At 40.9% G+C, this 13,395-nt stretch overlaps 1 protein-coding gene across 3 annotated transcripts in view; it reads left to right on the top strand.

Moving 5' to 3' along the window:
* CCNB3 (cyclin B3) overlaps positions 1–13,395 on the top strand; it is a 48,233-nt gene that overhangs the window by 33,132 nt on the left and 1,706 nt on the right. For all 3 annotated transcript variants that reach the window (XM_033128113.1, XM_033128955.1, XM_033127263.1), the window contains exons 8-10: positions 6,980–7,117; positions 10,364–10,519; positions 11,147–11,296. In XM_033128113.1, coding sequence (XP_032984004.1) covers positions 6,980–7,117; positions 10,364–10,519; positions 11,147–11,296 — 444 coding nt within the window. The remainder of the gene's footprint in view (positions 1–6,979; positions 7,118–10,363; positions 10,520–11,146; positions 11,297–13,395) is intronic.

Raw genomic sequence — 13,395 nt, 5'->3', positions numbered from 1 at the left:
CAATGGTTTATTCTGAACACCTGCTTCCCTTCTGGGAGTCTGGAATTTAGGTACATGCTAAGCAGAGAGTGTTTACGTGACCAGCTCCTAATAAAATCTTAGGCACCGAGTCATTAATGAGCTTCCCTGGTAGACAACACTTTACGCACATGGTCACATCTCATCACTGGAGGAATTAAGTGCATCCTGAGCGACTCTACTGGGACTGGACTCGGAAGCTTGCTTCTGGTTTTCACCAAACTTTGCCAATGCTTCTTTCCTTTGTGCTGATTTTACTTTGTATCTTTTGCTATAATAAATCACAGCCATGACTATGACTGTATGCCGAGTCCTGTGAGTCCTCCTAGGAATGTGTTCTTGGGGATCCCCAACACACATCAATAGGTAGAGTTGAATAGAATTGACATCTTTTCTATGTTGAATCTTCCAACCCAGGAACGTGGTATGTTTCTCGTTTCTTTAGGGTTTGTATGCTTTTGGGTTTTTTTCGTTTTTTTTTTTTTGTTTGTTTTGTTTTGTTTTGTTTTTGTAATCTCCTTTCTTCTGTGAGATATTTCTATTTTTTTAAAAAGTTTATTGGGGTGACAATTGTTAGTAAAGTTACATAGATTTCAGGTGTACAATTCTGTATTACATCATGTATAAATCCCACTGTGTGTTCACCACCCAGAGTCAGTTCTCCTTCCATCACCATATATTTGATCCCCTTTACTCTCATCTACCACCCCCTTGACCCCCTTACCTTCTGGTAACCACTAAACTATTGTCTGTGTCTATGAGTTTTTGTTTCTCATTTGTTTGTCTTGTTCTTTTGTTGTTTTTGGTTTATATACCACATATCAGTGAAATCATATGGTTCTCTGCTTTTTCTGTCTGACTTTTTTCACTTAGCATTATACTCTCAAGATCCATCCATGTTGTCACAAATGGTCCTATATCATCTTTTCTTACTGCCAAATAGTATTCCATTGTGTATATATACCACAACTTCTTTATCCATTCATCTATCGAAGGACATTCTGGTTGTTTCCATGTCTTGGCCACCATAAACAAAGCTGCAATGAACATTGGAGCACATGTGTCTTTATGTATAAATGTTCTCAGATTTTTTGGGTAGATACCCAGGAGAGGGATTGCTGAGTCATATGGTAATTCTATTCGTAATTTTTTGAGGAACCTCCACACTGCCTTCCATAAAGGCTGCACCAGTCTGCATTCCCACCAACAGGCTGTGGTTCCTTTTGCTCCACAGCCTCTCCAACACTTGTTACTATTTGTCTTGTTGATGATAGCCGTTCTGACTGGGGTGAGGTGATATCTCATTGTGGTTTTTATTTGCATTTCTCTGATGATTAGTGATGTTGAGCATTTTTTTATATGTCTATTTGCCATTTGTCTGTCCTCTTTGGAGAAATGTCTCTTCAGGTCCTCTGCCCATTTTTCAATTGTGTTGTTTGTTTTTTTGTTGTTGAGTTTCATGAGTTCCTTGTGTGTTTTGGATATTAGCCCATTATCGGAGGCACTGTTTTTGATAAAATCTTCTCCCATTCAGTTGGTTGCCTCTTAATTTTGTCGATGGTTTCTTTTCCTGTGCAGGAGCTTTTAAGTTTCATATAGTCCCATGCGTTTATTTTAGCTTTTACTTCCTTTGCCTTTGGAGTCAAATTCATAAAATGCTCTTTGAACCCAAGGTCCATAAGTTTAGTACCTATGTTTTCTTCTATGCAGTTTATTGTGTCAGGTCTTATGCTTAAGTCTTTGATCCATTTTGAATTAATTTTGGTATATGGTGACAGATAGCAGTCCAGTTTCATTCTTTTGCACGTGGCTATCCAATTCTCCCAGCACCATTTATTGAAGAGGCTGTCTTTTCTCCATTGTATGTTTTTTGCTTCTTTGTCAAAAATTAACTGTCCATATTTATGTGGTTTTATTTCTGGGTTCTCAATTCTATTCCATTGGTCTTTGTGTCTGTTTTTCTGCCAATACCATGCTGTTTTGATTATCGTAGCCCTGTAGTACAAGCTAAAGTCAGGGAGTGTGATACCTCCAGTATTGTTCTTTTTTCTTAAGATTGCTTTGGCTATTCGGGGTCTTTTGTGGTTCCAAACAAATCTGATGATTTTTTGTTCTATTTCTTTAAAAAATGCCATTGGGATTTTGATGGGGATTGCATTAAATCTGTATATTACTTTGGGTAATATGGCCATTTTAACTATGTTGATTCTTCCAATTCATGAGCATGGAGGTTTTTTGTTTTTTTTCCCATACAGGTTCTGTACATATTTTGTTAGATTTGTAGCAAAATATTTTATTTTCTTGTAGCTCTTACAAATGGTATTTTTTAAAATTTAGATTTCCATTTTTAGTGCCAGTATGAAATATTTGTATTCATGTTTTGACCTTTTATTCCATAACCTTGCTAAAAACTCACTTATTAATTTTTAGGGTTTTTTTTTGTAGGTTTATTGAAGTTATCTATATAAAGAATTATGTCATTTGTAAATGGAGACAGTTTTATTTGTTCCAGCACTTTTATTTTTCTGTCACCTTAGAGAGTTGTGAGTAGGCAGGTCCCAAAGGCTGAAACTGTATTTGAATAGCTTATGCATGGTATCCTGTATCAAAGATCCAATTGCTTACTAATCTGAGTTTGGACATGATTTTCTTACATTGGAATTTTACATTGTATTGTTGTTGCCTTTTAGTGCTAGGGGAAGAGTTACGTTAACTTTTCATATTAAAAAATTGTCATGCATTTCATGACCTTGCAAAACTCTTGTTTTTAATCTTCTCTTTTGTGACATAAACATTTCTGGCACATACATAGCCTTTTCCTTTGAATATGCTGTAGTAAATGCAACTAAAAATCACAAAGACTTATCCTTTTCAGTATTTCAGCAAAATGTTTAAAATGTATTACCAGTTTCATTGCTTTTTATACCATTGATTTTTGTCTCCGTTAAATAATTAGTAATAAATAATAATATTTGCCTAAATTTCAGCAGGAAAATGCACAGCATAATATATTCAAAGCTCTCTGTGGTCATGCTTTATTGCCCTTGTTGCTAATTTTTGCTATTTAGCTCTTGCTCTAGTAAAATAGACAAATAAAATGACTTCTACCAAAGTCTTTCTTTCACAATGTTCCAATCTGCAAATTAGAATAGTTTGGTTATAATACCTTAGATTATAATCTGTAGTATCTTGATTTAATTTAGTAGAAATCAAGAGATACCTGCATTAGTCATTATTAATTAGAAGTTAAGAAAATGCATACCACGGTGAAGAAAAATTTGAAGTGGCAATCTATGCTTTCCCAGATATAATTAAAATAATCTAAACTATCAGTTCACACACTTCTTGAGATGAACCCCAAAGAACTTTGGATTATATGGGTTACATCTATGAATAATTGCTGTATTAGAAATTAAATCTGAAAAATTTTAAACATTAATATATGAATTCATTTAAAAATCAGAACAATAAACCCATTACATGCTCATATATAGAGCTATATTATGAAAAATAACTTCTGAAATAAAAATAGTGAGAATAATGACTTACTCGAAGACAGTTGGATTCTTCTATCAAAGAAGACAGTTGGATTCTTCTATCACATTCTGTATTCAGTATTTTGACATAATTGCTTGGATTAAAGAAGGAAGAAAATCTAGGCTGATGCAGATATGTAGTTGGAAAATGGAGGAGTGATTTAATAGTGTTTTAGGTAACCAAATATTCTTTTCTGATACAATACAAAATTGGACAGTAATATTTCCTTAAAGATTACTAGAAAATTGGAATTTGAAATTCTCAGTGTAATTTTTGTAATCTGTTACTATCTTGCACTTGGGATGGACTTTTGCTCCTGCATGATTTTGTACGTCACACATTGGTCATTTGAAAAAAAATGTTCATAGAATTAGGCAGAACCCCCAAATTTGATAAATTTCATTACATAATGTAAAAAAATGTTAATATAATGTAAAATGTTAATACTGATCTCATCGGAAAAGCCTTTATGTAGGGGAAGCTATCACATCTATGGTGACATGTACAAGTTTTCCAAAATCATAATTTTTCTTGAAAGCTTAAATTTTATCGATGGCTAAAAATATTCTCAATTTTTTCCCTTTGAAATGAAAGGTTCACTGTTAATGTTTGAGAATATATCTGCCACATAACCACATGTGAATAATTACAGCCTCAAGGTTAGTCATTCCCTGAAGTAAAACTTGTGTTTCATGAAAAAAAAGTGGATAGTGCAGCTAGAAATTCAGATAATTGCAAAAAGATTTCTCCTCAAGACAACGAACGTGCTTCAGTATATGTTCCCTTTAGATTCTGAAAGAAAATGATATGCATTGTTCTTGACAGCTTGGTAAAATTGGTAATGAGATTAAATTTTAGGAGGTAGTTTTTAGATACATTGTCTAGGTATGAAGTCTCATTCTTTTTTGTGTGTTGTTTTTTAAATATAATTTATTTAACTAAGTTTATAATTTAATGTTTAAACGCAGCTCACAAAGTTTCCTAAAGTTTTGTTTTAATAATTTTTTGATTTGCAAAATACTTTTTTTAACCATATTAATATCTGAAAATTAAAAGAAAAAATAAGCACATTTTCCATGGGACAGCCAAGAAATTTAATTAGTACAGAAGATGTCTTTGTTGAGCAAGGAAGCCCGGTAAGGGCTGACATGATCTCAGGAGATGTTTCTTTTCTTTCTTATTCTTACTGTTGAAGATCCCTGCTCTTTTTTTTTTAATAATTTTTATTAAATTCAGTGAGATGTCATTGGTTAGTAAAATTATATAGGTTTCAAGTGTACAATTCTGTAATACATCATCTATATATTACATTGTGTGTTCACCACCCAGAGTCAGTTCTCCTTCCATCACATCTGTTTGTCCCCCTTTATCCTCTTCTACCATGCTCCCCTTCCTCTCTGGTAACCACTAACCTGTTGTCTGTGTCTATGAGTTTTTGTTCATTTGTTTGTCATTTTCGTTTGTTGCTTTCAGTTTTATATCCCACTTATGAGTGAAATCAATCATATGATTCTGTTTTTCAAACACAGTTGACATACAATATTATATTAGTTTCAGGTGTATAACATAGTGATTAGACATATAACATAACAAAATGATCACCCTGATAAATGTAGTACTCATCTGACACCCTACATAGTTATTACAATATTATTGACCAAATTCCCTATGCTATACTTTACATCTCCATGATGGCGATATTATCTAAGAAGAATGAAAATATCCATATCTATTTCATTTGCAACATTTTCACATGTACTTATTTTATCTTTAAAGAGTGAATCAAATGGGACTTAATAATAGTTCCCAGGAAAACATAATGTCTTTATAACATCATGGTTTTTTAGAAAATGCTATAAATAAATTTTTCTATACTTGATTCTTTCCAAGTTTAAATGTACTTGATTCCCTCCTAATTTACAAGTGTTTTACTGTATCTGTCCTAGAAGGTCCAGCTACATTATGCTTTCTTTGCAAAGTATTCCTTATGTCTACAACCAGCAGTAATTCCTCCTTCCTCTTAATTCACATAGCTCCATGTTCATGACCTGTATTTTGGCACTTTTCAGTCTATTTTTTAGAATAATTAGTATTATAAAGGAAGAATTTTCTGTTAAAACTATTCACAGAGAGATTGGGCTGTATTAGCAGGTTGTGTGGCAGGAACTGACCACCTTTTTTGGTAGAGATATTAAAGAGAGGATTCAAGCATTGGTTGAGGTGTTGGACTAACACAGATTTTATTGTTCTCAAATCCTAAGAGCCTAAGGGGTTGTGAGGAAGAAGCCTCACTGAGGATTGCGTAGGAGCCCTGTGTACAGTGCACATAGTGCCTGCACACGGCCTCCAGCCAAAGCCGAAGCGGGCAATGGAATCCAGCTCATACTCTGTTTGTCAAGCTGTGCATTCTGACCGTGGGGCTGCCATGCCCTGAGGCAGGGGCACCTTTTGTTGATTCATATAAAGGTACTATCTACTTGATAAGATGTGTGCCTGCAGGGTGGCGTTCACCCACTGAAGGTACCTTTTCTCTAATGTTCACAAAGATGCCATGTAGGCGAGCACTAACTCTGGGGCTACTGCTATAGGAGATGGTTTCTTGGAATTGGTGAAGGCAAGACAAGAGTAAATAAAAGGGAAGGAGGATTATACTACTACCATATTTCCTGAAAATAAGACCTAGCTGGACCATCAGCTCTGATGCATCTTTTGGAGCAAAAATTAATATAAGACCCAGTATTATACTGTATTATATTATATTTATTATATTATATTTATTATATTATATTAAAGACCCGGTCTTATTTTACTATATTAATTTTTGCTCCAAAAGACACATTAGAACTGATGGTCTGCTAGGTCTTATTTTCGGGGAAACACGGTAATGCTTCATCTCATTCTGGCTTCTCCAGCCCCTCAGCTCACTTCCAAATGGTACTATTGGTGCTTGTTCCCAGTCTATACATTCTAATAGCGTAGCTAGTTGGGATGATAAACTAATGGATGAATAAACTGATAAACAAATAAGTGTCTATTTCAGAGGTAGACATGATCTCTTTTGGGAGTTCACTGTATAAGGTAATAGCAAATGGGGAAAGGAAAAATCTAAGTATGTATTGGAGATCAAGGTGGGAGGGTGTTCACTCCAGGCATTCATAGAGAAGGCAGAGTCTTTCTCTCTGATTTGTATGACTGGTCACCTACCCAGATGTGTAGGGATAGATACTGCCAGTCCTCAAAGGCACTGGAGATACCCTCAGGCACCTACCTGAAGTAGTTCCCACATCTATAGCAGAGTCTCACCTGGCCAGGTCTGGTAGCTCTGCTTTTCTCAGTGCTGCAGATCAGGTAGTCACATTTATCTGGATGTGATTTTGGAGCTGGACAATATGCAGATGTTTGCTCTGTTTGTGTATTCCTCCAGATGACCTTTGAGGTGAGTCACGAGACCCTCTACTTGGCAGTGAAGCTGGTGGATCACTACCTTATGGAGGTAATATGCAAGAGGGACAAGCTACAACTCATTGGTTCCACTGCTTTTCTGATTGCAGCAAAATTTGAGGTGAGCCTGAATCCATAGAACCTGGAAAGAACTAATCAATCAGATTTTTGTCCAACCCAGATACATATATATGTGTGTATATGTAGGCATGTATATGTATATATGCATATGTACCGTGTATGTATGTGTGTGTGTATATGTATATACATATATACACACGTGTGTATATACGTTTGCATATATGTGTACCTGTGTGTGTGTTTACAATTATACACACACACACACAAATAATTTTTTCTACCAATTTTTTTGTCTTCCCCAGCAGGGCAGCCGGTGTTGGGTGTTGATGGTGGTATGTTTGTTTCTTGGCATCAACAAGGTTCTTCCATTTCCTCTAAGATGTGTATATGTGGGCATGTGCCTAATTAAATGGGTCATTCTTTTTCAAGCTTCCTTTTGGTCCATGATTCTCTGTCCTCCACCCTTTCCTTTTTCCACCAATCCATCTCCATCTAGTGGAATGTTGTACTGCACGTATAAGAAAGCATTTCCAAACTTGGGTGCTGGAGACATGTAAGAGAAATGGCCTGGTATACATGATAACGAGTCTGGGTGAAAGAGTTATTTTTGACGTGGCCGTATAAGAACAAGTAGCTGGTCATTCCTTCATAACCATAATCCATCTAACTAATTTCTCTGATTCTTTCCTCTTCTTTAGATGCTAAATGATCTTGTTTAACTCTCATTTTTTACCATCAGATAGGCTGGTTGTATGAAATCTTAGGGTTTAGGAGCAGAGAGGTAGCCAGTTTTACTGAGTTCAAAGCGCTTTAGAACTGTGGGTTTGTATTTGTGCTCCCTCCCATACTTCCTCCCTCCCCAGCTCTATCCCTAACTGGCTTCCTGCCTTCCTCCCTCCTTTGCTCATTCACTCCCTACCTTGGTCAGTATCTCCCTCCCTAACTCTAACCCTCCCTCCTTTGCTCCTTACTTGCCTCCTCCTCTCCCTCTCTCGCCACCCTTGCCCTTGCTTTACTTCCGCCCTCACTTCACTCCCGCCTTCCCTTCACTTACACCCTCATTCCCTAGCAACCTTCCTCCCTCCAGCCCTCTTTCAATCCATCCGTGATGTCTCCAGTTGATCCCTCCATCGCTGCTTTGTGTACTGGCTCACTCCATACTGGGCTCCTTCCCTCTGTGGCTCTTTCCCTCCCTCCCTTTCTGGGTCCCTCTCTCGCTCACTGCCTTACTTCCTCATTCTATCCCCTGCTCCATCCCTCCCTCGCTCACTGGTTTCCTCCCTCTCTCCCTCCCTCTGTTCCTTCCACCTTTGTTCATCCCTCACTCCTGTGTCTCCCTCCCTTGCTCCATCCCACCCACCATCCCCTCCTTCCCATCCTCCCACTTTCCCTTCTTGCCTCCTTCCTTTCCTTTCTCTCCCCTTCCCTTACTTACTCTCTTCTCTCCTCCCCTTGCTAACTCTCCCCTTCATCCCACTCTCTCTCCCTTGCTTGTCTTTCCCTCCCCCACCTTGCTTCTCTTATGCCTTGCTCCCTCCCCCCTTTGATCTCCCCTTCCCTGCCTCCTCCCCACTTTTCTGCTAATTCCTTCTCTCCCGTCCTCTCTTTCCCCTTCCCTCCCTACTTCCCACCCTTGATCCCTAGTCTAAGCTTGCTCCCTGTCCCTTTACTGTCTCCTTGCCTCCCTCCCTCGCTCTCTCCGTCACTGTTTCCCTCTCTGGCTCACTTCCTTCCCTATTTGCTCCCCTGGTTCCCTTTCCCCCCTCCTCCCTGCTTCCTCTCTGCTTCCTCCCTGCTAGCTCCCTGTCTTGCTTACTTCCTTGTTCATTCCCTCCCAGCCACTCTTGCTTACTTTACTCCCTTCTGTCCTCCTTTCATCTCTTGCTTCCTAGCCTCCTCCTTCCTGTTCTTCCTCTCTCCCCTCGTCTTCCCTCATTCCCTCTCTTGCTTCCTCCTTACTGCTTCCTTCTCTGGCTCATTTCCTCCCCTGCCCACTCACTCCCTGGTTCTTTCCCTTGTTTCCCCTCCCTGTCTCTCTCCCTCCTTCTCTCCCTCCTTTTCTTCCTCCTCCCTTTCCCTACCTAGGACCCTTCTTATGGCTTGAGCAAATACTTTATGCCTCAGCCTCAAGGGGGTTAAAAAAAGTAGCTGAGGTCCCTGGAGTGAAGGAGGGAGGAGGAGAGTATGAGGGGCGCTTCTTAGAAGGGCACTTCTTAGCAAACCTTGAAACCGGGAACACCCCTCTTTTGTTTGCCAGGACAAAGGGCCCCTACTAAGTTTTTTGGAGAAGGGGTGTTTTCCCCTCACAAGATTGAGAAGCACAGAAAGACTTTTGCAAGGGGAGGTGTGGAGGTAGTATGAAAAGGAAAGAAAGGAAGGAGCCTGTAATGAATAGAGCAATGGAAAGGAGAGTTTCTTGCCCTGGTCTTAACCACTAGGTTGCTGTGTGAACTTGGACAGGTCACTTCCTCTCTCTGGGCCTCAAGTTCCTTGTCTGAAAAACCAGAAGGTTGGTCCAGTTTGTGATCTAAAAACAGAGAAACAGAGAAAGGTGTGGGAGAAGGCTGGGGTGGCCATGCAGATGTAGTTAGAGAAACACTCCAGGGCTCTTCCTGCCTGCCACTCCCCTCCCCAGAACCAGTGTTCAGCCTCAGAGGGCGGGGTATAGTAAGGTGTCCTGGGCGGGTTCTGCTGACCCTTGGCCCGGCCAGGATCTTCCCAGTCTCGCCCCCGTGCACGTCGTCCCACCCTCTGCAGGCCTCAGCCTCCACTTAGGCTCCCTCTGTGCCTGGCTGCCTCTCTCTCACTGCCTGTTTCCCCCGGCAGTGCCCCCTCCCAAACTTTGTTTATTCTTTAGACTAGGGCACAAGTGAAGGCTTCTTTCCCATCTGTACTTCCCCTTTTTTGGTCTCCTTCCGCCCTTCCGCCCAGAACAGGCCTTAAATTTCCTTTTCCTGTCGCTCACTTACTAGAAGAGGGATCACTGATCCCCATCCTGGTGCCATAGTTTGCTTTTCTATGGCTGTAAGAATCTATCCTAAGAGGCTGCAGCCTTTCTTCAGTGGTGCAGTTTTCAGGCAGATCTCGCCTGTCTCTCAGATTTTTTTTTGCAGATGGGTCACTGAAATCAACCAGAAGCTGGCTCTCAGGGCTGACCAGAAGGTTTATGCCAGGAAATGTTATTGCCTCCTATCCTTCACCCCTCTCCTCCCCTGCATTTCATCTCCGAGCAGATAGGAGTGGACGGTCTTGCCTGGTTGTGACTGCCTCTCCTCTCCACCTGTAGGAGCCTTACCCACCTTGTGTGGATGACTTCCTGTATATCTGTGATGACATTTATCAGCGAAAGGAGATGCTCGCCGTTGAAATTAGCATCCTGCAAACCCTCAATTTCGATATCAACATTCCTGTAGCCTATCATTTTCTGCGCAGATATGCTGTGGTAAGATATAGGAGGCGCATGTCCATTCTCCCACTGCAGGGTTAGTCCCCTCCATACCCAGAGTGACTGCGTGAATGGCAGGGAAAGGGAAAAGGAAAGGGACAACTGGGGGCAGGGGAATTTCTTCTACAGTCCACCCTCCTAGATGGGCAATCTTTATGAAGTGTGGGAGGAAGAAATTGCAGGTTTCCACAGTGTGTTTAAAGTTTTGAGGTGAGGGCAGAGTAGGGGAGGGAGAGAAGATTCTTTTACCAGGAAGGGACACATGGGAAGTTTGATGGAGATGCTGGAAAAGCTTTCCTTCACCTGAGTATTGGTTAAGGGGTGCGGTGGGGGGGTGTCACTTTATAATTACTCGTTGTATTCTACAAGTGGGTGTTGTGTACTTTTCCTCTATGTGTGTGCTAGAGGTTATAATTGTTAAAAAAGACAAACAAGAAAGGGGAAGGAGTGCTTTTGGAGCATGGAACACCCCCTAGGCTGGACCCAGGTGCAAAGTTGCGTGGGGTCAGGCAGAAAGCCATTTAGGCGTGAGGTAGGATAAGTGGAGAGAGTGGGTCCAGGGGTTTGCTGCTTGGTGCTGGCGTTCTGAATTGCTTGCTGAGCTAGTCTTCTTGCTGACTTTAGTGTCTCCGTGCCGACATGAACATACTGACCCTGTCCCGCTTCGTCTGCGAGATGACCCTGCAGGAATACGACTATATCCATGAGAGGGCTTCCAAGCTAGCTGCTGGCTGCTTTCTCTTGGCCCTCTACATGAAGAAGCTCGGACACTGGGTAAACATCTGCACTGGGGCAAGGGGTAGGGATTCCGAAGCACAGGGTCAGCTCCGGAGGCAGGAGGAAGGTGTACATTAGGGCTGTGGGGGATTCAGTGATATCACTGCCGTATTCCCCCAGTGACGGATTCTTTGACATCTCGACATAATAGGAGTCCAGCTGCCTAAAGGGTCTCTACAGCAATTGTTTTAAAGAATTGTATTTCATTTTTCTTAGTCATGGTACCCTTCGTTCCAAAGAATGCTTACCTGAAAGCCTGATATTGCAAAACAGACTAATGTGAAATGACTCTGATTGCAGCAGAGGGTAGGTAGGGTGGGCCCAATTCTTACCTGAACCCATTTCTCCTCTGCCCCTCACAGTCCCCTCGGCGAGGTTGTCCCCTGAGGGAGCTTGTTGGAACAGGGTTTGAAAGGCACTGACCCAGAGAACAGAGTGAAAGCAACTCCCCATGTGTATAACAGGGGACCCACAGGTACACTGTAGTGCTCTTCTCTGAAGAGGAAGGTCCCTGAGCCTCCTTCCCCAAAACAAACAAAACCCATATTTGATGGTTTCTCTGTTTTATGAAAAATTGAATGAAAGCAACTGCAGAGAACTGTGAATTTTTACTGATGTGTAACATGCAATCCAAGTACAAAGAGTATGCTTGCACGTGAGCATACTTTTCCCAGCCACTCCTGAGCACCCCCAACCTACAAATCCTAGAGCCACTACTGGTGGGAAAGCCTCTGTGTACTGAGAAAGAACCCTGTAAACAGTTATGTTTCTTTAGGTTGAGTGCTTAAATAGTGATCTCAGCACTTTGTTTAATCTTCACAAGAACACTTTAAGATCAGTATTATCCCTATTTTAGAGATAAGAAATAACTTCCCATGTTTTGCTAATGAGAGGCACAGCCTAGGGTGGTGCACGGTCAGTACTGTATAATCAGAATGGATGTGGCCATAGCTCTGGAGCCACATTCCCGGAGGCCCCACGCTGAGCCAGGCTTTGACCCTTGGATCCTGGGGAAGTCTGGTAGGTCCTGAGGGGCTCAGGGCAGCAACTTGCTTGCCAACCAGTATAGAAATATTTCAGTGTTTTAACCTTTGGCATGGCTGTACCAGTGAGTATTAGGTAAATGTCAGCCCTGATCTGAACCCTGGTAGTACAACTCCATAGTCCTCTATGCTATATACCCTGCTTCTATAGATAAGAAAGCTTCACAGAGGAGGTGACTTTTGAGTTGGATCTTGAAAGGAACGTGTGAGAGGAGACAATCTAGGTAGACGGATAATTGAAAAGGGATGAAGCTCAATAATTGAAAAGGTGTGAAGGCAGTGAGAAAAGAGTGTGATGTATTTGGGGCAGAAGAACATATTTCCTGTGGATAGAGCAGAGGCTATGTGAGTAGAGAATGATGAGTGATGAGGCCAGAATGGTAGGATGCGGTCAGATTGTAAGAGCCCTTTGATGCCATGCTGAGAGACCCATTTTATACTGAGGCATTGGAAGTTTTCTAGGCAGGGGAGTGACATACTCCCATTAGTGTGTTATGGAAACAGTATTGGTATAGCAGTGTAGAAGGTGTATACTACCATGTTTCCCCGAAAATAAGGCCTATCTGGACCATCAGCTTTAATGCATCGTTTGGAGCAAAAATTAATATAAGACCCCGTCTTATTTTCCTATAAGACTGAGTCTTATGTAATATGATATAATATAATGTGATATAATACAATACAATACAATATAATATAATACTGGGTATAATATAATATAATGTAATATGTAATATAATAAGACCAGGTCTTATATTAATTTTTGCTCCAAAAGACGCATTAGATTGTCTGGCTGGGTCTTATTTTTGGAGAAACACGGTAGATGAGAGTGTAAAAGTGGCAATACCAGCGAGTAAGTTTTGGTAATAGTCAAGGTAAAGCACTGGGGTCCGAAGCAATGCAGTGACAATGGGGCCATGATCTTATTTAACACACCGAATATAATGTGTTAGTCCCCTGCTCACTATGCCAATGACTGCCCTTTGCTTGTGACAGTGGTTTCCAAACATTATTCAGTAGAGCCCTGGGATTCCTGCAGTAGGGTCTCAGGGC

This window comes from Rhinolophus ferrumequinum, chromosome X (assembly GCF_004115265.2).
Source record: "Rhinolophus ferrumequinum isolate MPI-CBG mRhiFer1 chromosome X, mRhiFer1_v1.p, whole genome shotgun sequence".
Classification (NCBI taxonomy): domain Eukaryota; kingdom Metazoa; phylum Chordata; class Mammalia; order Chiroptera; family Rhinolophidae; genus Rhinolophus; species Rhinolophus ferrumequinum.
The sequence above is the reverse complement of the archived record's forward strand: the minus strand, read 5'-3'. Positions and strand labels throughout refer to the sequence as shown.